Genomic DNA, 26,853 nt, shown 5'->3' on the forward strand with positions numbered 1-26,853 from the left:
GTTTTTTTAATCTTAACCATCCATGTGTTCTCTGTTAGTCATAAGCGTATATTTATCCCAAAAGTATAACGGAAGGGATATTTAACTCGAAAGTATAACGGGAGGGGTATATTTAAACTATTTCCTATAGTACAAGGGTATATTTGACCCTTTGCCGTTTATTATATCATCCTACTCATTTCTCACCCTTCATATAGTTTTTTTATATTTTGTTGGTTAAAATATTTTATTTAGAAAAATAAGTTTTTTAAAAATAAGAAAAAACATTCTCCTCGTTAAATATTGAAAATAAATTTCAAAAGTGTCATTTTAAACTCATTATCTATTTTCCACCCGAACGGCGCCGCCAACACCTAACCATGCCACCCTTTGACCATCCAACCCCACCTCCATCCCCATCCACCCCGCCACATTTACCCTTATTGTATTTTCTCAAACTATATACAAATACTTTTTGAAATAGTTTTTTTATTTATCAAATACAATAAATAAAGTAAGAAATAATGTATTTTCTCGAAGAATATTTTCCATCATACCAAACACACCATAAAAGAAGCAAATTTAGGTCTTATCCGGTAATTATAAACTTCTTAAAGCAAAATTTAATCATTTCTATTTGATATAAATCTTATATTTATCTTGAAAAATCTATCTAGTATGCATAAGATATTAATTTAAAACTCTATAACTTAAAAATGTTAAAATTTCAAATGCATAAACTTTAAATTTTAAATTATCAGTTCTCAATGTTATCGGTTCAATCTAATCTTCTCCTGCAAGTTGTTTCGGAGGCCCCTATTCGGGTATATGTGGTCCAACTTAATGGCTGTTTGACTTATTTTTAGTGATTTTTCATAACTTTTTAAAAAAAAATAGTTTTGAAAGTGTTTGAATAACACAAAAAATGATTAAAAGCACTTTCTAAAGCTAAAAAGTATTTAAAAAAATCAAAAAGTCAAAAGTTGAGAATTCCTAACTTATGACTTTAAACTTATAAGTTACTTAAAAAAACCAATCCAAACCGCCCATTAGTCATTATATATAGGATAAAATGCAATGTAGCCCTTGAACTTTAGCCAAATAATTAAGCAATTTATCCCTATAACATTCCATGTTAATTCTAATGAGAAAGTGTCATTAATTAAAGTTGCAAATGTTAAAAGTAGAAACGTATTAAATATGGATTAGCATTCTTATTGAATTAAAATAAAAATTAAAGAAGAAGAAGACATAAATTGAAACAAAAAAAATATTGCACTTTATCATATGACTAAAGGGAATTGTTGTCATTAATTAATTAGTCTTATAGCTTGTTTGACCAAACTTTAAAAATACAATTAGAGACATTTTTTAAAAGCTTAGCTAAGCACTAAATATTTCTCAAAAGTGTTTTCTTAATTGATTAGTCAAATACAAATCGTATCTCACCAAAAATATTTTTAAAAAATAATATTTTTTGAAATAACATAATTTTAGAAGTTAGGCCGAACATGATATAAGTAGGCGTTTGAACATGCGATTTCATCTCAAATTTCAAATCATGAGATGAGATCTCAATTTCTCCGAAAAGCTTGATTTAGAAATTTCATATCATGATTTCACATTTTTTTATGTACAAAACTTGACTCACATGTTTATAGTTTATATTTTTTAAAAATCCACTATTTTATATTTACATAATTTTTTACGAGAGTTATACCAAAGGAGCACTAATGAAATATTCACGAAATATAACATGATGATATAGTTACTAATAATAGTGTTTAGCATGTTAAATTTTATCAAAGAGTAGTACACTACAAAATATGTTCATTTTAGTTATTTACTGAACTAAAGTTCAATTAATAAATGTTGTAAAGAATAATATTGTGATATTGTATTATATTTTATTATGAATTTTTGTTTATTTGATAAGAGTGTATAAAAAATTGAGGCAATTTTAATTGCTTTCAAAACTTACGTGGTTTTTTATGTTTATAAGCAAAAAATACAATTTAAAAATTCAAATTACATATCCAAACAAAACTTTAACTTTATATTGACTTCAAGAAACTTTGGAGAAAAACTACTTTATTTAGCTTCTGAAAATGTCTCTACTACTTTTTTTTTTTTTTGGGGGTACCCGGGGGTAGGGATGTGTTATAATCTTGTAAGAATTTATAGAGGGGAGCTTCACCTGACTTCCGAATAGAGTTGTTGACTGGATAACCAATCCAACCAACAACAAAGGCAGAGTAGGATTAAATTAACACACCACACCAATCACCAATATAAATTATAAATCATCATATCACTATTGTCATTACTAATTACCATTGTTAACTACTATTGTACTAGCTAGCTACAAACCTACCATACTACACACAGCCACCATGCACCACTTGTCGCTAATATATCCAACTATCATCGTCAGTCAACACTCAAAATCATTACTGTTAATTTTCATCACTATCCCCGACCACCATAAATTCATTTTTATGATACCTTTTTTATATATTATTTTAATATTCATTTATTTTCAACAAAAAGAAATATTGATTTTCTTATCTTAATATTGAAATGGTACAATGTAGATTCCAAAATGTTAATATTAAAAAAAGAAGACCTAACTTCTTAAGTATGTTTGAAAGTTTGCTTTATTTTAATTTAAAAAAGAATTAGTTAAGGAACTAAAGTAGTTACATAACAGAAAAAATACTTTAGGACCATGCATCATATTTATATAATATAAAATAAATGCACTTTTAATTATTATGGTTATAATATTTCTTGGCATCTTAAAAAGTTGGGTATTTTCTCAAAGAAAGCGCTTATTCCTCTCCACAATTGCATTCCTATATATCTAGGGTTCTTGTGAATGTATTGGAAGCCTAAGACTAAGTGCATGTGTACTAGCCTTAATCTGATAAGTGGTCCTTGATAGAGACACAATAAATATAATTTGATCTTTTTTTCCCTCTTTTTTCATTGTCTTTTGGTTTGGCAGTAATTAATTGGGCATGCTTTCTTTCACAAAATGTGGGCACAATGTTAATTAATATTAGGAAAAATTACATAAATACACGACTTAAAAAATTACAAAAATTTCCTCTCAGATACATCCCTCCCATTATGAATCATGTTCATAGTTATATATCATACAACAGAGGAATGACGCAATAACATAATAGAGACCAATTAATGTATCTGACAACATAGGAATGTATCTGATGCAACAGAATCAGTAGAAACTAATGTATCTGACAACAAAAGAATCTATCTGATGCTTAAGTAGATATATATCATTTGCAATGTATCGGACAACTAAAAAATGTATCCGAGAGAAATAATAAATTTGAAATTTTTATAATTGGGAAAGCTTTCGGAATATGATATAATTAGCCCCAAATATATAAGATTTCTTGTAAATTATACTTAATATCATGTAAGCTTCTGATTACTGATCACTAATATATCTACTATTGATATATGGATCCCCTTTAATTAGCCAGAAATGTTTTTTATAAAAAAAAAGAAGAGATGGAGCAGCCTTTTATTTTCTTGCAAGAGAGGTGACTCTCCTAATAGATAAATCTTGATCATACAGACTGTTGGTTTACTTAACCTGTAATGTTCTTTACAATTGTAAATTTGTGGAAGAAACAATCACACTGTCTCTTCTATTTATATTTATATATATATAGATGGAATTACTCCTGCCAATTTCTACAGAAAAATTCACAAAGACTCTTTGCATTAACCATCGACGAATCATCAAACAACAATCTTTACATGAATTTTAAAGCAAATTTGGAGTTGCATAATTATCAACCTCCAACTTGAGGGGGTGAAAGAAAGCAACATAGTTTAGAATTAGGATGTAGAATCCTAACATTAATATGTTTACAATAGATTAATTAATTTGACATATATAATTTTTGATAATCATAGTTTTCTTACCGTCTAACAAATTATAATTGATGTTGGTATAAAATTATTAATTAGAATTTAAAAGAAACCTAGTTATATATAAGAAATACTCAAAGTATCACCATCCTGTTGAATGCAAATTTTAAAGAGAAAATGTCATCAAAAGATTAATTAACTCCAAAAAGAAAGTGGAAGATGATATCCTGGTAAAGTAAGAAAATGGAGAATATATAATGCAGTGAAAAGAAGTAGGAAAATGGAATAATTAAGATCTTAACCATGGTTAAAACCTTGCTTTAGTTAATTAAATTTCAACCATTATTATTTTTACACTATGTTATACTCATCTTCCATTCAAGTAATTAAGAACTTAAAGAAATGAAAAGGAGCGGAATCTATGTATTCCTAGAGAACCACAAAGTGAATGTAAGTCATCCACTATACCCTTTACTCAAGATCTCAGATTTAAGCCTTAAAAGAAAAATTATTAGTATATATGGATCGCTCTCCCACCCTACACGACATGAATCTGAATTAATTGAATCAGTAAATTTCATATATTGGTTAATTAAAAAAACACACACATTTCCTAGAGTGGGGGAGAGAATCACCACTTTTAACCATCTATAAAGGTCAAGGCTTGGAAGACATAATTTGTCAAGGAAGAGAACTTTATATAATTAAGGTTCTTGTGTTGGTGTAACCCTAATGGGTTGCAAAGAAACTATTGTTGAGATTCATAATGAGTAAGACAGGTAAAATTATGGATGTGTGACAGAAGAGAGTGAGCACACATGGTTCTTTCATGGATTATTCCCCATGTTTAAAAGCTCTGCGTGCTCACGCTCTATCTGTCACACACCAAAACTCTTTATCTTTTTAATACATATGTTATAAGTCATTTTGTATATATACTTAAATGTTGTCCCCTCTATCTTACTATGTATGAATATCAATTAATCAACAAACAAAATAATTGCCTTGTGCTGGTTGTTGGAGTCCTTTCTCTCAAATTTCAAAACTCTGACATTTTCTTTTAAAGTTGGAGACAAAGGCCCCAGAATTACTTCTCTTTAACTTGGACTAGCACCTAGATAGACACCTAATTAAGTCTTTTATTTATTTCTTCTTCATCATCATCAGGAAAACAACTAGTCAAGATGTTAGTATTTTTTTTAACAAAGTAATTCCATCCATCTAGGCACTTATTCCCCAGGTGGAGGGGGTGTTGGAAAATGGGGAACGATGGAGTATGTAGTTTTGATGATTGACAACGTGAACCAGGTTCATGTGTTTCTTTTGTTATATTGTGTTTGTTATTGCAGATAGACCAGGTCCCTCTATGACAAAAAATGCATGGTACAACGTACAACACGACAGTATCTGGATTGAGATTGGAGTTCTAATAAGTACATAAGGAAAAAAGAGTTGTAACTTGTAAGAATCTCATTTTCCTTTACACAAGTCAAAATCCTATAAGGAATCATGTCTTTTTCTAACCTAATTAAGACTCAAGGATGCAGTAGAATTGAGCAGATATGTACAGAAAAAGGTATTCTCTCAAGCAGTAGTAGTCGCAGAAGTGAAGATTCAGAGTCAAGTTGCATCAAGCCAAGAACTAGTTTAATTTACTAGTGTTTAGGTTTTTCAGATTTGAGTCTGTAATTAGGAGATTATTGGGCTGTAATATTCTCATGTGTATTTGCAGTAAAGTGAGTCTTGAATTTGTTGTATAGGTTGTGTTCTTTGAAGACTAGAGTTTATAGTATATAAAGGTAGTATACAATTAGAGTGAATCGTAGGTGTTAAGGTACTAGAGTTAGTCCCATAAGATTATAAAGTTGTAATCTGAAACAACTGTTTGAAGTTAGTAAAGTTTTAGTTGGAAATCCTATCATCATCATAGATCATGTTTTTTTTACTCCCTTCAGCAAGGAAGTTTTCCATTGTAATCTAGTTTGTTGGCAGTAAAGTGAGTATGGAATTTGTTGTGTAGGTTGTGTTCTTTAAAGAATAGAGTGTATAGTCTTTGAAGGTAGTATATAGTTGGAGAAACTATAGGTGTTGAGGTACTTGAGTTAATCCCTTAGATTATAGAGTTTTAATCTGAAACCAATCTTTGAAGTTTGTGAAGTTTTGGTTGGAAATCCAGTCATCGTAGGTCATGATTTTTACTTCCTTGAGCAAAGAAGTTTCCATGATAATCTCGTGTGTTTTTTTACTTCTGTTTAGCAATAATCTTAAATGAATATCAATAGTACATTGTTGTGAGTAATAGGATTTAGGTGCTAATTCATTCCCAGGAGCTCTTACCTTTTTCTCCCTTGGTGGCTTGAACTCACACCCTCAAGATTGAAAGTCAGGGGTGCTTACCAAAGACGTGAATGGTTCAACTAACGGCTTGTATGATTAAAACAATCAATAAAAGAAAAACTAATGAACTTACAAGTATTTATACAAGAGAACTTAAAAGGTACTCTTAACCTATTGTTTTCTATATACTTGTGTAAAAATGATTTTATGTATTTGAGTTGGGTATGTGTACGTCTTACATAATTTTTAATTTCAAAACTACTACATACGTTGACGGATTAGATGACTATTCACTTGGTTGATAGATATAGTGGCAAAATCAGAAATTTCAACAGACCATTCTTTGCTCTATGTGCCTACGCAACTAAAGACTTGGCCCTCTTTTACCATATTTCAGACACAAGTGTTGAAGGAGAGGCCCAAAGTTGTCTTCTGATAATAGAGACAGTCTTCTAGTGAGAGCCAAAGTTATTCACATGAGCTTCATTCTATTTTACATTTTGTTTAGACATTGAGAAAAAAACATAAAGTGACATTTGAAGTTGTCCCGAATTTTCAAAAAGACACCTAAACTATGCAAGTGTCCTATTACCGTCCTAAACAATCCTGAACTAATATTATTACATCATTTTTTGTCTACCTGGCATGGAGAGTGTATGCACTCTCTTAAAGAGCGTGAACAAACTAAAAAAATGAATATAATTTTGTTTTTACAAGTATTTTTCTATAAAATATATTTTCTTGTTTTTCTTATTATTTTAACTTTTTCTCCTTATTATTTTTTTCTTTTTCTTTCTTCCTTCTTCTCAAAAATTCATTGTCATCTTCATTGTAGCTTCTCACTTTCAATGTCACTTTTTACCACAACTGCCCCCTCTCTTTTTTACTACTATTAGTTTAACTCTCTTCAATTTTAAAATTATATCTAAATATTTTATTACATTTCGAACAATTTGATAAACTCATTAGATTTCAAGATGATAGGTGTTATTTAGTTTTTTTTATCCAAATTTCATTTAAACTTTTTCAATTTTCGGAGAATTCTGATTCTTTCAAAATTATAATTTCTAGCTAGTTTTGAAGTTATATGAAAATGAGATAAATTAATTGATGATACCTTCAAAATTTTGATTTTTCTTAGAAAAAGAGGAAGAGGAGGAAGAGGAGGAAGAGGAGGAAGAGGAAGAAGAAAATACCTTCAAAATTTGGATTTGAAGAAGAAGAGGAAGAAGAAGAGGAAGAGGAAGAGGAAGAAGAAGAAGAAGAAGAAGAAGTGCAGGGGCTCAACTTGACGTGGGGGTGGGGTGAGGTGAGGGTGGGAGGTGAAGAAGAAAGAAAGAAAGAAAGAAAATGGAGGGAGGGGTAACTTGAAGTAGGGGTGGAAGATGATGAAGTAGAATTTAAAAAGAAATTAAAATTAAAGTATTCAAATGCACACAAAAAAATAATTAGTGAAATATTAAAAATAATTAAATTTAAGAACTACGTATAGAATTCAAATGCACACAAAAAAATATTATCAGTTTGAGAAAAATCATTAACCAGTTTCGAATAGCTACCAGTGTTTAAATATTTTCATCATGGATGCAACTTTTATACTTGGTTAGAACACATCCACCAATGTTGAATGATTATTCTTATGATACAGTATAATAGGAATACTAAGTATATTAAATTTGATGATTTTAAATTTTAATATTTCAAACTTTAAATAGCCTTTGAGTTTGGAATTTTGTTATTTTTAATACTCTATTTATTTATTTTTTTATTTTTTTATTTTTTAATTTAGCCCACGAGCCATCCCAACACATATTGCTCAAGTCGCATAAATCAACAGGCTTATCCAGATCGGGCTAAAAAACTCTTTTCTTAAATGGACTACAAAAATTTTAATCTAACTCTATTAAATAACGGATTAGATTGGGTTGACCTAACGGACCTAGCACATATTGATGGCTCTAGTTATAATGTATAGCTACAAATATGTTATACCCTCTGGCCTCTAGCCAAAAAAGAAGAAGAGAAAATACATTTAGAAAAAACCCCTGAACTTGGCACGATAACTTACTTTAGTACTTAAACTACACGGGTGTTTAAATACCTCCTTTACATCTTTGAAGTGAATTTAATTCCATCCTAACAGTACAATACCAGTTTCACACTGGGAAGTGCACTACACACACGCCTCATCAGGGCAACATCAGTGCCACATCAACGCCACATCAGATTCACATAAGAAATAATATTTATTTATTTTTAAAAAAAAGGAAAATCAAATTTAATTTGGAATTATACTAAATTTAATTTTTTCTTGTTTTTTTTCTTCTTAATTATTCTTAGTTTTTTTTATTAATTATAGTTTCATAAATTAATCTCTAATTAATTATTAAAATCCCCTAAATAACTGAATTTTCCCCATTGTTGTCCTCAAGTTCACCACCTTCTCATTTTCTCATTTTCAAAGAGAAATCCGAATAACCTTTGCAACTCTAAGCTATAACAAAAAAAAAATTCAACTTTTCTTCTTACATGAACTAACAACAAAGTCTATAAAAACTTTTCTTCAATTTCAATTCTGATTTCAGCTACTCCTCAACCCCCTCTTTTGAAGATCGAAAATATTCTTTCCATAAGAATATTAGTTTATTTTGTAAGTTGGGTGAAGATTCTATGATCTATTTTTTGTTGACTTCTTTAACGGATGATTTGACACTTTTTTGATATCGAAAATAAGTCGCTGGAAATCGTGTCGAAGAACTGAACATCAAGTTTCTTGTCAAAGAAGAATACAAAAACAAAGAAAAGATTAAAAAGGAGAAATGAAAAGAAAAGAAAAATATTGACATTTGGGAAAAAATGTTGTGTTGCAATCGGGTGTGATGGACTGAAAAAGAAGAAAGAAAGAGGAAGGTAGAAAAAGTAGGGAAAAAATGGATAAAAGAAAAAGAAATTTTGAATTAAAAAGAAAATATTTTTTAGAAATAGTAAAATGTGGAGTAATTAATTTATTTTGTCATCCTAAGAGAAGATGACACGTGCATAGTTTGAAACAACTTTTTGTTTTTTTTCATCTTCACGCACCTGTAGAAAATTGATGATACAAATCTTGCCACATCATCTTTTAGGGGGTAATTTAATTCAACTGAAACTACATTAGGGGGGTAAAAAAACGTCCGTAAAATTGCATTGCTAAACTAAGTTATGCAGACAAGTTTGGAGGGATTTTATGTATTTTCCCAAAAAAGAAGCATGTGTTATACCAATGGTACTTAATTATTTTTTAACTAGAAAAATCTCCAACCAAAGGATAGAGAATGTGAAAATTACTGTGAAGTAAATATTCAGGGGTACGGTGTTGATCGGCCTCCTGGATAGATTGACTTCAACTTGCTAATTGTAGCTGCTAGATTAGTATTTTGCTGACTAACCATCCTCATGAGGTGCTTTTCACGAGATGAATGAAGCTTGTTGTGAACTACCAATTTTAATATTGATCCGTTCAAATTATACCTCACAATAAAATATAAAATGTTCATTTCAAATATCTGATTCAAGAGAGTCAAGTCATACCCACGAAGAATTTGGATTAGGTTCAATTGACTTAGAGCCCAAATATGATTATCTATGTATATCTCTAGTTCAAACCTGTTAATTAACACTAATCAATCTCTCAATTAGCCAAATTCCTTGTTAGCTAATTATCTCAACCTTAATTCCTCTTGCTCAAGCAGGAATCAAGATATAAATAAAGGGCATGAATCAATATTCACAACCGCTAATTCATATTATGAAGCAAGCAATTAGCTAACTAATTAACAATCATAAACAAACTTATCATTGATTACCCCTAAGTTCACACTAGGGGTGTACATGGCCGGGTTGGTTCAAGTTTTTCAAATATCAAACCAAACCATTTGTGTAAAAAATTTTAATTTATAAACCAAACCAAACTAATAAAATTCGGATTTTTTCGGGTTTTTCAACCTCGGATTGGTTCGGGTTTTTCAAATACCAAACCAAACCATTGTGTCAAATTTTTAAATTTATAAATCAAACCAAACTAATAAACCTCGGATTTTTTCAGATCTTTGGATTTTTTCGCATACAAACATATAATTAACTTGTGCTCCAAATATTTCTTTAGTCCAACCAAAATACAATTATCTAAGGTGTTTCTTAAGAAAATAACACAAAATATGAGATGAGTGATGACACTAAAATATTCAATTAAAAATAATAATGGAATCATCATATAAAATAAATATTGCAAAGTCATAATGAAAATGATCATAATTTAAAAGTACTAAATCATGCTAAAATAAGTTTAATAAGTATTAGTTACATTACTAAATATTTAAGGAAAATTAAAATTAGATTATGTATTTTAATTGTCTAAACCAATGTAAAACTAAAAAATCAATATTCAATATTATTGTCATTCTTAGTGTTGAATTGATTTTATTTTTGCATTAGTATTAATTTGATTTTGATTTAAGTTTTATTATAATTATCAACATCTATGAACTATAATCTTTATTGGACTATTCCGAATTTTAAGTTTTAAACTTAAAATAATATATTAAAAGATAAAAACTATGAAATAGTATAAGAAATATTTTAAAATTATATCAATGTAAATATTTTTATGTATAAAATAAAATTTTAAAATTACATATATAATGTCGGGTTGGTTTGGTTTCGGGTTGGTTTTTTTAGTTAAAACCAAACCAACCCAAATATAGTCGGATTTTTTTTTCCAATACCAAATCAAGTCAAACCAAACCACTAGTCAGGTTTTTTGTTCGGTTTGACTCGATTTACGGTTTGATTCGATTTTCGGTTCGATTTTGTACACCCCTAGTTCACAGGATTGAAATAGAGCCCCTAGATTTAAGTTTAGCTACTCATGAACTTAGAAAAAATACAAAAAAATCAAGCTAATAGACATAATTAAAGAAGAAGAAAATGAAAATTTGACTGATTAAAACGATACTCTCCATCAAAGTTGTCCAAAGTAGCTAAAGGTTGTTAAGCTCTGCGGATAATAATAAAGGAAAATGTAAAAATGCCCTAAGACAATATTTAAGAATTTAGTTGGCCTTTGATGGGGACAGACAACTAGGCGTCATAATTATATTTTAAAATTAAAACTTTACTAATTTTTACAAAGTTTATTTGAAGCTTAAAATTATAATAGACAGTTGGATCGTGTTTTGACTCCTAAGAAAAAGGAGTTTTTCATGTTATATTCTTGTATATATTGATTTATTTTATGAACTTTACCTTCTTACATAGTTACTTAATGAACATAATTCCTTGAGAACTTAGTATGTAGTAAAGTCAATACTTTATTACAAGGAATGATAGTTTCTTATACCTTTAGATTAGGACAATTGGAAATTGAAATGGACTCTCAAGAGGTAATCCAAATGCTTTATATCAATGATGATTTGTATTCACACATGATAGTTGTTTGCAGATATTTTTGTTGAAATTTTTAAGCTTAACTTTAACTTTAGAAATATAAATAAAGGCAAAAAGAAGAGAAGCAATATTTGTTAATGGAAAAACAAATTTTCATTGAATCGAATGATGTTTAAATATAAAAAAATAAAAAAAATTGAGCCTATATTTAAGCAATTACTTTGCACATGATTTTTCATGATAAATAAACTCCTAAAAAACAACTAAGCTAATACAATGGTTAAAAAGTTGAAGAAAATCTAGGAAGTTCTTTTGACTTGTTAGTCAGTAACCGAGACAATTAATCAACACTCTTTCTTGTTTTAGTTGATGCAAATTTTAAGTCTTTCTCTAGAAAATTCAAATCTAATAGTTGTTTAGCCTTTGTAAACATATAGGTTAGTTGAAGTTCTATTTTGCAATATTTTAACCTAACATATCCTTTTTTATGTGCGTCTTTAAGAAAGAAAAATTTAATATTGAAAATACTTGGTTTCACATGAAAAATAGGATTATTCAAGATAAAAATAGGTGCTTGATTATCCACAATACCTCTGTGTACTTTTTTTTTTGCTGTAAATTCATATCAAGCAGTACTTTTCTAAACTATAAGGATTGATTTGTAGCAATTATTTCTACAATGAATTGAACTTCAACCGTAAATTGTGAAACACTGTCTTGATTTTTAGAACACCAAAAAAATATCTCTGAGCCAACATTAAAACAATAACCAAAAGTGTTCTTCATGTCATCAGAAGAACCAACTCAGTCACTATCGAAATACCCCTGAAACATGTATTTCTAATTTGCATATAAGTTGACTTCAACATTCAGTGTTTCTTTATTATATTTAATCGCTTTTTAGCTTCTCTAAAATAAGTGTCAATTGCACAATTACTGATTACTGAAGATTTAACGCCTATAAATTGTCGCGTCTAGTTATTGTACGATACATGAGACATCCAACCAAACTCTTGTAACGAGTCTCATCCACTTTTTCATCTTCATCATTTTTGCTCAACTTCTCCTTTTGACACATTAGAGTAGTTGTCTCTTTACAATTTTCAATCTGAAATTTTTTCAAAATGTCTTTTGCATACTTCTTTTGACAAATGAACACTTCATTTTTCACTTGCTTGATTTTCATTCCGAGAAACTAAATCAGTTTTCCCAAATCCATCATCTCAAAAGTATGTTGCATATCCTCTTTAAATTTCTTATTGTGTAACTAGCTAATCATAATAACAAAATTAATTTCATCACTTTTGATGTAAAAGACATTTTTTATTTGATAAATAAAAGGATGAGCAAATCTGAATCATATTTAATAGGTAAGAGTATTAAAAGTGACAAAGTAGTTTGTTAATTAGGTAGGAGTCCTCCAAGTTTTAAATATTAGGTAGAAGTGACAAATATATAATTAATATTAATGAAATTAAAAAATCTTTCCTCAACAGCCCCAAACTTTTAACTTTTATACTTTTATCCCATATTTTTTACCTCAAAATACCTAAAATTTCACTAAAATATATGAGAAGAAAAAAGGCGGTACTTTTTTCTCACCTGCAGCTGAGCAAATCTGAATCATATTTAATAGGTAAGAGTATTAAAAGTGACAAAGTAGTTTGTTAATTAGGTAGGAGTCCTCCAAGTTTTAAATATTAGGTAGAAGTGACAAATATATAATTAATATTAATGAAATTAAAAAATCTTTCCTCAACAGCCCCAAACTTTTAACTTTTATACTTTTATCCCATATTTTTTACCTCAAAATACCTAAAATTTTACTAAAATATATGAGAAGTCCCTTTTTTTTAATTGGAGACTTGTGAGGCATTCCTACCTCATTTTTCCAGTATTTTTTGATCTAATAGGTGAAAGAAAGAACCAATTAGATGTAATAGATGAAAGATGACATTTTTGAACCATTTCTAATATGTTGAAATGTTTTTAAGTCTTTTTCGTAAAAAATATTAGTGTTATTAATTAAAATAAATATAAAAAGTTGGGTTGGACGGCCCATGCCTACTTGACAAGTCTGGAACCGGCGCTAATGAATCAACGAACCCGGTCCACTGGTCCTCAAATTATTTATTGCTGTGACTTGTGGGGATCTAACTAATAAACCTGTGCTTACAGTGTGCTGATCACTTGCTAAAGTATGAAGGTCGACGGGGATGGTCCGCCGTCAGCTGCGGCGGCGATGGTCAACGTTGCCGTGGCAGTTAAGAGTGCCGAAGGGAGGGGTAGTCAACGAGCCGTCCGGTGGGCTATAGAGAAGTTGTTGCCTAAAGCTCATCGGTTTTTCCTCATTCATGTCATGCCTACCGTCACCGCAATTCCAACTCCCTGTAAAAATTCTGCTTCATAGCCCTCTCTTACGTATTTGATAAATCATATATGGATGATTAGATTAGTTCACTATACTCAGTACCTACTAAATTATGATATTCCTCTTTTGTATAGGGGCATAGGTATTTGACTTTGAAATACATTAAGTACTCTTTAGTAGTATAATTTTGGAATTAATTTTAGGATGAGCTTATCTTGGGATTACAGTGTTTTTATATATTGGATAACTACTCCGGGATAACTTATTCCCCAACCAAGCATGTAGGAAGGAAAATGTTTTCTTCCCTACCGAACACACCCTAAATGTTGATTCATTTTAATTTTTTACAGTGTGTTTTAGTGTTATCTACCCTATTGTTTATGTTGTAAATTTTCATGTTCTTTGTTACTTAGAGAGCTAAAAATACCGCAATCAAGGATAGAATATTTAATTTGAGGGGGTTAACCAGCTCAAATGTGACTCTTAATTAACATTGTATGATACTATCTGTGTTGGGCTAAACCTCACCTATTTTTCCAAGAGGTTTTTGTACTATTAAGAGTATCATTAGAATTGTATGTTGATGAGACATATTAGACTTGTATGTTGTTTGTATTTCTCATCAACATCTTATGTGGAACTTTGTCCGCACCCAACAATTTCCTCCTCAAACTAAGTATCATATGACCCGTCACTGTGATTCATGAGCTTATTAGAGATTTACTAGGTACCACCAATTCATCCAGAACATTTTATGGCCTCTAGGAGCCCCCAATCTTCGAATTCTATGTCTTTCTTCAAACTATGGGCCACGACAATAAACACATCCTACGCCATCACTCTGATGGAATTGCTCTTTAGCTCTTCATGAGCTAAATATCAGAGCTACTCAAAGTCATTTCCGTACTCGTCTCATCAAGCCATCGACTCTAATAGCACATGTAGAGTTTAACCAACCTAAAAAAGACTTTTAGCATAGATTGATATCGTCTCCCCTTCAGTCAAAACAGGCATTTTCAGGAGGCCTCATGGTATTAACACACTATCATTACACTTATATGTAGCTACTATTCAATTTCGAATGTAGAACTTTGTTGACACTCACTATAGTGTGGTAGCTATTTTCTTTAGGGTGGTAAATTTTGTGAAAAAAACGTGGGCAGTTGTTGTATGTCAGGAAGAGAACTTAAAAAACGTTTACCTTTTTAACTTGCCTTTTCATGAAAGTGAGCTGATTGATTGGATCAGGTTCATTAAGTATTTGGTATGTACTACTTGAGAGTTGAGACTGAACGTATCTTGGTTTTCACACACCATTTTAAAGATTACTTAGTTCGATCTTGATGATTGATTATTGGATCTATTTAAAAGGTTATACTAATATTATAACTGATCTGTCAGCAAGTGTCTATCATTTTAGTCTTCTGGGTTTGTAATATCTTTGACTCCTGAATTTTATAGCAGGAGAGAATATTCCAGTTAACGAGCTTGATGATAATGTGGTGGAAATGTATATAGAGGATATGAGGGCTAACTGTGAAGAAATGTTTATCCCATTTAAGACTCTATGCAAAAGAAAAAGTGTAAGCTTTCTCTTCCTTTAGTAGGTTAGATGTATCTAAAAGTAGAATGGTTGTCATATGTGCTAATGTCTGATTATCCTGTAGGTTGAAACTGTGGTGTTGGAAGGGGATAATCCTGCAACAGTGCTTCTAAAATATGTAGCTCAGGCTGGGATTAATAGTCTAGTGTTGGGCTCTTCCTCTCCCAGTTACTTTGGCAGGTATGGCATAGGATCAAGATGGCTTGGATATGCATTTGTTAGAGATGTATAATGTGTTATATCGGTTGTATAACAGTGCTCAATAAGATAATGGGTTATCGCAGTAAGGTTTCTATCATGCTCATATTATTTTCCATGGTATGGAAGCCAGAGACATTATGTCTTTGAATTTCATTGCCTCATTCATTACAGAATTTTCAAATTTCTAACCTATGGAAACTAGTACAAACTGCAATATAAATAATAATAAAAAAGGTTTCACTTATCTAACAAATTAAATTGGTGGATATGGAGAACCATCCAGCTTGTATTTGGTGAGTGATATAGAAATAAAGAAATCAACGATGTTTCGGGAGAAAGGAAGAAAACACTCCAACACTAAAGTACAATAGCATTTCACTTTTCGCTTGTTGGTGTAAAATGGAAAATGTATGAGGTTGCTAGGCTCATAGATTTTCTCAGTACTCTTCACTGATTAGTAGTGGAACTGTGTTTTCTGTCAGGCGACATTTGTAACATATAGCACCATCTTAGTGCTGGTGGAGTAACAGAACATTTGCTTACCATTTCGAAAAAATTAAACTTCGATCAGAGATTGTCATACAATTCAACAATTTAACTGTCCAGTTATAATTTAATACTAGAATTTTGACTGGTAATATTGAGGTCCTGTCCTGATGATTACATTTCATCAAGAGTGACCCAAACTGTAGTCCATCATATGATTAATCTAATTGTTTTGCGCAAGCTCCATAGTTGGAGTTGTGTTAATCTGATGATTTTGATCTATGAGAAACAACTTGACCTTTCACATGATACTATGGTGATTCTTGATTTTCAATTGTTAATTGTGCCAAACTTATAATCAATTTTAACCAGGAAACAGAAGGATGGAGATGTACCATCAGCTATCCTCAAGCATGCTCCTGAGTCTTTTGATGTTTATGTGGTGTTATCAAATGGACTTGTTAAAAATTCTTTGAATCCCTTGTTATCTACTGGTACATAGAAAAACTCAGTCATTTACCTTGATCTCCTTGGTCATCTCTTTCTGCCTTCCCTAGGACAGTAGTTTCTAACTTCCAACAAGTATTTCTATTCTGAAACAGAGACTGAACTTCATACTATCAATCAACAAGAATCCATTGTGTCTTGTGCCTCGATGGATTTTCATAGCAGAGCATCATCACTTGCAGACTTTACACATCTCAATCCTCCAGCATTTTTACATGGGAACACTTCTAATCATATCAGTCCTCAGCAAAGATACATTCAAAATCTAGAAGAATCAGCAGCTGGTCTGGAGGCAGTCAAGAGTAGCCATTTTTCCACTTACTCAGAACATGTGAGTTTGACCTTTTCTTTAATTCTTTTTAGCAAGCTTTCTCTTGAATATTGTACATTCTTTTTCCAATATCATATTAGAGTATAATATATGTGTAACCGGAAACGTATTAGTATGTTGAGGTAGTTTTTTGATGTCATTGAGCAGTTAGACATTCAGGTTGAAATGGGAAGATTGCACTTAGAGTTGCGAAACACCATAACATTGTACAACCAAACATGTGAACATCTGATCCATGCCCAAAACAAGGTAAAATCTTGATCTATTTTATTTTACCTCGAAATGAGTAATTCTTGAGTGCTCTTCTTTCATACTGAAATGAACACAGCGAAAGCAAGGGGTTTGCCTTCTGGGTCGAGCTCGTCGCACCAGGCTTGCCTAGTGCGGGTTACCTCTCCTATGTAGTTTGCGAGCTATTGCATAGGAGAGGGGGTTTTACCCTGTGTGCACCCAAAGGGTAGCGGATGCGGGTTTCCCTTGTCATAAAAATAAAATAAAAATGAACACAGTAGTTTATGCTGTCTGTCAGAATCAAGTTCTTATTTATTCTAATTTGAGTTCCATTTGAAGTGACGGTAGAACATTATGAGGAGTATAGTAACTCAGCCTCTAGGGAAAAATACCTATTGCCTGACCATATTCTCGTTCACTGTTGCTATCGACATATCAGAACATGACTCTCTGACTGTCTTTCAGGTCCAATTACTTTCCTTGAAATGCTGTGAAGAAACAAGAAGAGTGAATGCAGCCAAGAAAAGAGAAGAAAGCCTAAGAAAAACAGCTGCTGAACTGAAGAAGAAACATGTAGAAATTGAGAAGGAGGTTGAGATAGCGAGAAAGTTGCTCGCTGAAGAAGCTTGTGAGAGGCAGATAGCAGAGTTGAAGGCTCTCCAACAGTCCTTAGAAAAACAAAAAGTTGTCGATGCACTACTTTCATGTGATGGCAGGTATAGGAGACTGACTAGAGAAGAGATTCAGGTGGCTACTGATTCTTTTTCCGAGTCTAAGATAATTGGTGAAGGAGGATATGGGAAAGTTTACAAAGGCAACCTTGATCATACCCCTGTTGCCATCAAAGTTCTTCATCCGAACGCATCATTAAAGAAAGAGGAGTTCCTAAAAGAGGTTCTCTTTCCCATATTTTTTTGGTTTTTTTGGTTATTCAATATTTATGCATTCTTGGCCTTGGCTGCTTGCCGTTCATAGCGCATGTGCATTTTTGTCTGAAACACTTCTGTAGCATTATTATCTGCACAAAATAGTACTTCCTACTACATATCATTAATAGATTCCTCTCATCTCCTCCTTTTCTTTTAAAGAGCTACAGCCAAATAGTCTCTGATTTTGTATATAAATGGGGCTTGTTTAGTACCTCACAAGATGCCTATGTCATGCCAGTAAGTTTTTCACTTCAGGGAACTGAGGCAATATCATTCTGGCTAAACTTCCAACTATTGATTAATTATGTATTCGATCATTTGTAGGTTGAGGTTCTAAGCCAGTTGCATCACCCACACATTGTTTTACTGCTCGGAGCCTCTCCAGGAAATGGCTGCCTTGTTTATGAGTATATGGAAAATGGAAGCCTGGAAGATCACATTTTCCCAGGAAAAAACAGACCTCTTCCCTGGTTTGTTCGATTCCGGATACTTTTTGAAGTGGCATGTGCTCTTGCATTCTTGCACAACTCAAATCCTGATCCTATCGTTCATCGAGATCTAAAGCCAGGAAACATATTGTTGGACAAAAATTACGTGAGTAAAATCGGAGATGTGGGTTTAGCAAAAATTATGTCAGATATTGTTCCAGAAAGTATTACTGAGTATAGGAACTCCATTCTTGCTGGCACCTTTGCTTACATGGATCCAGAGTATCTAAGAACTGGAACTCTGAGACCTAAGTCTGATCTGTATGCTTTTGGAATAATAACACTTCAAATATTGGCGGCTTGTCATCCTAATGGCCTTATTATGAAATTTGAAGAAGCTATAGACACTAATTCGCTCGCAGATGTACTTGATAAGTCAGTTGTAGACTGGCCATTGATAGAAGCAGAGGAGCTATCTAAGATGGCTCTACAATGCTGTAAGCTTAGATGCAGAGATAGACCAGATCTTGAGACTGAAGTTCTTCCACTTCTGAAAAAACTTTTCGAATTTGCAGAGATGCATGTCAGGGTACAGGGAAACCTTAGGACACCTAGCCAGTACTTCTGTCCAATCCTTCAGGTAAGAATTCAAATTCGACGAGATAATCTAATAATTTGTGAATTGCTCTTTTCTGCAACCTTGAATCTCATTCCGCTGTCTGCTCTATTATTCTGCAACATCTTTGCAGGAAGTAATGGAAGAGCCACATATAGCAGCCGATGGCTTTACATATGAGCACAGAGCAATAAAGGCATGGGTTGACAGACATAACGTTTCACCTGTGACGAAACATATATTACAGCACAAAATGCTTACCCCAAACCACACGTTACACCTTGCAATACAAGATTGGAGGTCACGTTAAAAACGGGGCCTGAATTCAAAAACACTGTAAATTGTGCATAAAACATAGCCAAATAAGGCCTGGAGAAGCTATTAAAGGAAAGATTGGAAGGAAAACAATCCATACATATTTTAGATGTTGGAAGGGTGTCAAGAGAACAAAAGAGAAGTGTCACTCTTGTTCATTGACATTACTCAAAAGTGTATAGTACCAACAATTGTAGTCTTGTAAACATTATATTGCTTGTGATAGTAAAGAACCCAGAAACACGTAGACTGCTTTCTTTGCATTTAGCATTTGTACTGAAAAAAGCCTTCGTTTTCCAAATTCTGAGGATGAAAAACAAATGACATACATATTGTCGTTCAACCTTACGAGTCTGCTAATGTAATGTCATCAAACGCAGTGATGCTGAACAAGTGATACATCATGGTGGCATAAAGCTCTGCAGATGGTGTTATTTAAATATGAGTAAACAGAACGCTTATTCGCGAAAATTGTATTAACCACAGATGTTCAAATCATATAAATAGCACATGACATTTGTGGGGATTGATAAGCCATAACCACTAATAGCTGAAGTGCTTCAAAGAGCTATTGATTCTACTTGTTGAATATCCCCTATATGTATATTCATGATAGCTGTATATTTAACTATATAAGGATTGCAAATTGGAGAGCAAGCAGTCCAGATCCTGTCAAGCATCAACTTGAGTAAATTCTAGTGCATTAGTATCAGGGTCTCGAGTGAAAATGGCTGGTCTCCCAGAGCGACTAAGGGTGTAGGGAATGCCTGCAAAGGAAAACAAAGAGCAGAATATATATATCCAAAGTCTTTACTTTTACCATTTTCAAGTCAGAAGGTGAAACAGGAATAAGGTAAATGAATTACCAGCTTTATCAAGAATAGCTTTCAGCTTAGACACATCGCGAATTGCTATGCAGGTATGACGATCTCTGCCCCCATGCTCAGGTCGGCCGGTAAAGGGATCCGGATTTGGAAGCTCCATAAGATGTATCATTTCAGAACCCACCCACAACCAAGCACCTCTGTAGGGAAGCTTTTCATGTGGTCTTGCCTCATTTATTTCTAGTCCTGATCAATCCATGAACTTTCAGAACTACAAAATTATGTATTTCAACTGTAATTTTAGTCATCCATTTAGAAAGTGAAGTGTGATTACCAAGAATATTCTGGTAAAAGTCTAATGACCTCTCAAGGTTTTCACATAGTATTCCAACGTGGTGCATGCAAACAACTCCGAAATCTGCACTAAATCAAAATAATAATTCAAAATCAGACGAACAATATGTTAGAAGACCAGTTCGACCTAACAATCTTCACATTCTATATTCGGTGATCAAATATTTTATGTGAAAGTGTTCTGGTGTAAACCTATCGACCCATATGAAACTAAGACCTTGAAAGATGGTATAAATTTACCAATAAAATGTGTATTCACTATGTCACGTTATGTACCCTTAAGCTGAACAATTAATAGATTATGGCCACTGACTCACTGTACATGTATCAAAATCTCGAACAAGAATATCACACCTCCAACTTACGTTTATTAAGATAGTTTGAAACTATAACCTTTTGTCCGAGTCTATATAAATTTAGGATTACAAAAGTAGGAACAGATTCACTTATTCTCTCCGCACAGTAACAAAACTAGTACTATATCGCATGCATGACCAAAGGGGTACAAAGGATTTCATGGATTCCTCAACAATAACTATTTCTTGAAGGATCTATAGAGGAATATAGAGAAATCCAATGAAAATTTTGACTGCGTGCTGCTTAAAATGGAAAAGAAAGATCACCCTTATCATCAACAGCATCGGTGCCTACAGAATCATTCGCCAGCATATCCGTTTCCACTGATGTTTTAGCTCTGATCAGCAAACAACGCCTGTGGCTCGATCGTGTTGAAGATGGCTGAAATTTTTTGCTTGGTATTCCACTAGTAGATGCAGCGAAGAGACCCCCAGGATTCAGCTGAATATAGGGAGGGGTTTTTAAGAACATATCCAGAAAACCAACCAAGTGAAAGAGACAATGAACAAAACGCATCAATAGTGGTACTACAGGTGAAGCTGCCTTTTATATCATTCTTGAGTCATCCATTAGTAGGAAAATACAAAGTGTGATTGGCGTATAGGATAACTAAAAGCATCATAAAATGCTGTTTCAAACGAAAAACTGAAAGAAAAACTGTAAACACAATGGAATAGAATTCAATGCTTTCCATAGTCTCCAATTACATAGAAAGCAGTAATTGGAACATATAAAGCTCAAAACAAATAAGCTTCTAAATTTGGTAACAAACAAGACATCAACTTTGTTTTCTTTTCTTTTTCTCTTTCTTTGATCAAGGAGTTAACTCTGGTTTCCTACTCTTTAATTACAACTGTGAATGACAAAAATGAGACTCAACCTAATAAAGAATGGAGAAGAACCAGCTAATCTTGATTCTTTTTGCAACCGAGAAATCCCAATAACGCAGGGTAATACAAAACTCAATGGATGATGAGCCCGCCCCTCTGCCCTTCTCCACTTAAACTAACTCACACATCACAAGTTTATCTCTTACCACTTTACCAAAGCACTGGGGGGCCATCTAATCTGGAATTTTTCTCAGATATTAGACAAAAACCTTATAATCAATCATGATTAGTTGGCAAAGACATACGTCGTCTATCTACCAAAGGAAGGCCTATTTAAAACTATATTTTGATACAAACCATTGCACTAAGCTTATAAGTTATAACCAATTTGCTAGTAAAAAGAGGCCTTGGGTGTTGTAGTGTCTTCCAATTGTAAAACCCAAAAATTATCTACTCCAAAATAGAGCTTAATCTTTCCTTACTATCTGATTTTTGTACTAATTTTTTAAATAGACCTCAGCTAATGAATTCTCTTGTTCATCACCGGATATTGATAGAACACAATCACACCAAAAAGAAAGAGGAAGGGGCTCCATTTTCTTTAAATCTTAGGGTAAGCAGCTACCTACATATCAAAGTTTCACTGGCAGTCACAGACAGCTAACTCCTCAATTCAAGCACAAATTTTTTATTCAAAAGGAAATAAATGTCAACAGTTGAAAATGAATATGTAAATATATTTACCTTGTTTTGAGGCAGAGTGAGAGGTGGGTTCAGCAGAGAAGCCATTGAAGACTGATTTTTTTCAATTTTGGGTGTCTGGGTTTTATTTATTTCGCTAATAATATTAGATTATGTGATGGAGCGGCTCATAACATTCAGCCTAACTGCACCACTTGTTTTCTCTTGGGTCAAATCTATAACATGTGGAAACTTCTTTCCTGCATTTTTATTAGCAAAATTACTAATCTCTACAAATTTCTATCATTTAAATTAATTATAAAAATATTTAAAAAAAATTCTCCCATATAATATCCGAATACATCACTCCATCTCTATCAAATATATTATAATTTTATTTATATAAAATGTATCTGGTATAAAATTATTGTTTATACATATCTCCAATTATTTCAAACCTAAATTAGTATGAATTTGATCTATAGTTATGTAATTGCTATATAACTTATATATCGTTTGTTATATATTGGACAAAGAAGCAATACATCTGTGGGTTTTGAAAAATTTAATTGTTATAATTTGAAAAACTTTTGAGATAGAGGGCCAAAATTATCCCATCCAGTTAAATTAGCTCCAATAATGTCCGGTGATAGCTTTAGATGATGCCACCTAGACAAAATGAAATCTAAAGGCTAGAAATTATTGCTTCTAAAATTAAATTTCACGCCGTTAATTTTCTCTTCTCCACTGTTTGGTACTCCTTCCATTTCAAATTATTTGAATTGTTGAGATATTTTTTATTTTTCAAATTAATTTAATTGTTCAATTTTCAAGACTACTTTTAGAATATTCTTCCAATTTTACCCTTCATTAGTTAGTATTGGAATTAGTTATTAATTAATGTTCAGTTATTTTAATCATAAATTTGACAATAATTAATAAGGGTAAAAATGGAAAATTATGTCAAATTTATATCTTAAACTTCTTTTTTTTAAAGGGCGTGAAACACCTCAACAATTTAATCAATTTGAAATTGAGGGAGTACAAACTAAAATTGCAGAAGTTAAAGTAGTAGTTTTGCTCAATCACTAAAATTGTAGGATAGCTCCAAATTATTTTATTCTTCCATAGAATTAGTGGCAAAGTTAGAAATTTCATTAAGAGTGTTAAAGATTTATTACATATGTATGAAAGATAATTTTTGACCTATATACTTACAATTTTTAATATGTATAGTATGATTTTTCGAAAAAGGATGTCTGACTAACCACCTGGATGAAAATGGATCCCCTCCAGTTAAATTATCTCAAGTGGCCAGACACCCTTTGTCAAAAAATCATACTATTTATATTAAAAAGTTTACGAAGTATACATGTCAAAAATAATTTTGTACATATATAGTAAATATTAAGTATCCTTAATGAAATTTCTAACTTTACCAATAATGCCGTAGAAGAATAAAACAATTTGGAGCTACCCTACAATTTTAGTGATTGAACTCCTTAACTTCTGCCATTTTAGTTTGTACCAAGCAGTGGAGAAGAGAAAATTAACGGCGTGAAATTTAATTTTAGAAGCAATAATTTCTAGCCTTTAGATTTCATTTTGTCTAGGTGGCATCATCTAAAGCTATTACCGGACATTACTGGAGCTAATTTAAATGGATGGGATCCGTTTCCAAAATTGTTTGGGACACCTGCCATTTCTCGACAAGTTGATTAAGTTTTAATCAGACCTTTTAAATTATTTAAACTAAGCATAGTTTAACCAATTGTGCCATCTTCTTGTCGGCTTCTTAATGTGAGGTGTTCCTAGTTTAATTAAAAATTGATCCAAATGGAAATGATATTATATTTACCTATAAAATTTGTATCACTTGTTTATTTAAGTTAAATAATAATAATAAAAGATGGTATATTTATGTATGGTTTATAACTGAGCAATTGAATCAAAATAGATACTAACCAAATTGATAAATATAAATTATATTAGATTTGATTTAGTTTATTAATTTAAAAATCAACTAAATTAATTTGATTTTGATTTTAACAAAAAAAATCGAGCTAAATCGAACCATGAACAAGCATAGCCACATCAATGAATATTTTCATGTCGCAATCAAACATATTATCAAATCATATAAGTTTCATCACTTTTATTTTTACAAGTGTATTAATTGAAGTCTGAACTACTCAACTCTAATTTAAAGATAGATAATTTTGAAATTCAAGCTGTGCAATTTAAGTACATAACACAATTTCATAAACATATGCATCATTTTAGTCCAAAAAAATAAATTACATCAAATTTGTCACTATTGATGTTGCCTTTTTTTTTCTCTCTTTGAAATCAAACTTTGAACTTGTAGCTTTTTTTAATTAGTAGATAAAAGAAGAAACAAAAAAGGGCCCAATGGAGTCCCGAAAAGATGTTGCTAAATCTTATTCTCATTTTTTTTTCTTTTTCTTCAATGATCTGAGAATCATAACAATTAAATTTTAGAACACAAACTTGAAATTTAAACTACACAGTTGAAACTTCAAGATACAATATCCCTGAAGTTTAAATTGAAAATACCTAACTTTAGGATACTAAAGTCTAACCTAAAGTTTAAATTGAAATATGAAGTTAAGGATGTTGAAGGAAGTTGATGGAACATGTCAAATGAATAGGTTCAACGAAGTTGACTGACAAGTTAGAGTTACACTAGGACTAGACTACTGAATTCTAATTTATGTACAACTAAGTTGATGTAGTCGATTAGGATAATGTGTCTCACGTAAATAATATATTTGTGTTGTAGTAGGACTGCTAGTGTAGCTAGTATAGGACTCTTCTCCTATATAAGGAGTGTGTAACTCAACAAATCAATCATCAATACAATCCTTGATTTCTCCATACTTTACGTGAGAATTCTACATGGTATCAGAGCATTAAAGTTTTTCCGCTCTTTAACGTATTAGATCAAAACCAAAACAACCACAATATCGAATTACAATGGCCCCTTCTACCAACACTCTTTCGACCTCCTCACTTCATCATCTTATTTCGTCCTGCTCCATTAAACTTAAGCGAACGAACTATCTTATATAGATGACACAAATGTCTCAGTTGATTCAAGTGATGAGATTAACCTACCTCCTCACAGAGAATGAACCAACTAAAGGTACATGTTCCACTGGACAGACTACTGAGAAAGTTGTAGCAGTCGAGAAGGGTGCAGAAGACAACAACATTATTGATGACTGGGAGGAGAAGGATGTGTTGCTAAGAAGTTGGATCTCAGGCACCTTGATAGAAGAAAGCATGTACCTGATCGTAGGCTGCTCAACTGCCAAGGAAATGTGAGAATGTTTGGAAGAAGTTTATCTTCAAGCAACCAAAGATAAGAAGTTTCAGCTCAAACAACAACTGCAAAGTGTAAATCTAGGAACCAAAATGATTGATGAATATATTAAAGAATTCAAAGGCATATGTGATGGACTTGCAGCCATTCACAAGTCTGTAGATAAAGATAACAAAGTAATTAACTTTGCTAGAGGTCTAGGTCTCAAGTACAAGACCTTCAAGACTGTCATGGTAAGGCACCATATCCTACTCTTAATCAATTTGTTAATGCTCTCAGGGGTTTTGATAAGAGAGAGGATGAAGAAGAAGTGCCACAACATAACCATAACATGGCATTCTCTGCCCAAAGGGGCAGGGGAAGAGGAAACTACTCTCAAAGAAAAGGAAACAATAACTTCAATTCCAGAGGAAGAGACTTCAAGCCTGCTAGACAAGGAACATGTTCTTATAACAACAAAAATGGACCAGGTCCTCAAAACAGTCCTTCAAGTGGAAGTTAGGAGAGGAATAATATTGATGCGTGTCAAATTTGTGGTAGGAATAACCATACTGCTCTTAAGTATTTTTACAGGTGGAATTACCCTTACCAAGCCGCAAATGAGCTACCACAAATATTGGCTGCTACTAATTTACAAAACACTACTAATGACACCTTATATGTGGTCTCAGGAGCAAGTATCCATATGACACATAATTCAGGTATCCTAACTGATCTTAAACACTACAATGGGCCAGATAAAATCATTATTGGGAATGGATCAAAAGTAGACATAACACATGTTGAGAACATATCCG

At 32.1% G+C, this 26,853-nt stretch overlaps 2 protein-coding genes and 1 non-coding gene across 4 annotated transcripts; 2 read left to right on the top strand and 1 right to left on the bottom strand.

Moving 5' to 3' along the window:
• The first annotated feature begins 4,681 nt into the window (after positions 1 to 4,681).
• On the top strand, positions 4,682 to 4,768 carry MIR156E (microRNA MIR156e). Its single transcript, NR_127287.1, has one exon. It is a non-coding gene; the product is annotated as a microRNA MIR156e (primary transcript).
• An 8,957-nt stretch (positions 4,769 to 13,725) lies between these two features.
• LOC102590061 (U-box domain-containing protein 34-like) lies at positions 13,726 to 19,927 on the top strand. 2 transcript variants are annotated; one of them, XM_006342263.2, is made up of 9 exons: positions 13,726 to 14,036; positions 15,479 to 15,600; positions 15,685 to 15,800; positions 16,680 to 16,801; positions 16,910 to 17,145; positions 17,293 to 17,394; positions 17,842 to 18,270; positions 18,630 to 19,373; positions 19,483 to 19,927. In XM_006342263.2, the coding sequence occupies exons 1-9, from the start codon at positions 13,847 to 13,849 to the stop codon at positions 19,657 to 19,659; spliced, it is 2,238 nt and encodes a 745-aa protein (XP_006342325.1). In that variant the 5' UTR covers positions 13,726 to 13,846; the 3' UTR covers positions 19,660 to 19,927. The 2 variants fall into 2 exon arrangements, with proteins under 2 accessions (XP_006342325.1, XP_006342326.1); XM_006342264.2 differs by having other exon boundaries at positions 13,949 to 14,036; positions 15,482 to 15,600.
• Positions 19,928 to 20,068: 141 nt separating this feature from the next.
• On the bottom strand, positions 20,069 to 22,910 carry LOC102590608 (uncharacterized). Its single transcript, XM_006342265.2, has 5 exons — positions 22,774 to 22,910; positions 21,466 to 21,640; positions 20,823 to 20,906; positions 20,531 to 20,734; positions 20,069 to 20,431 (listed from the first exon to the last, which is right to left on the bottom strand). Exons 1-5 carry the CDS (start codon positions 22,816 to 22,818, stop codon positions 20,337 to 20,339), a joined length of 603 nt encoding a protein of 200 aa, XP_006342327.1. The 5' UTR covers positions 22,819 to 22,910; the 3' UTR covers positions 20,069 to 20,336.
• Positions 22,911 to 26,853: the final 3,943 nt, after the last annotated feature.

The sequence above is a fragment of the Solanum tuberosum genome, unplaced genomic scaffold (assembly GCF_000226075.1).
Source record: "Solanum tuberosum cultivar DM 1-3 516 R44 unplaced genomic scaffold, SolTub_3.0 scf00037, whole genome shotgun sequence".
Lineage (NCBI taxonomy): Eukaryota > Viridiplantae > Streptophyta > Magnoliopsida > Solanales > Solanaceae > Solanum > Solanum tuberosum.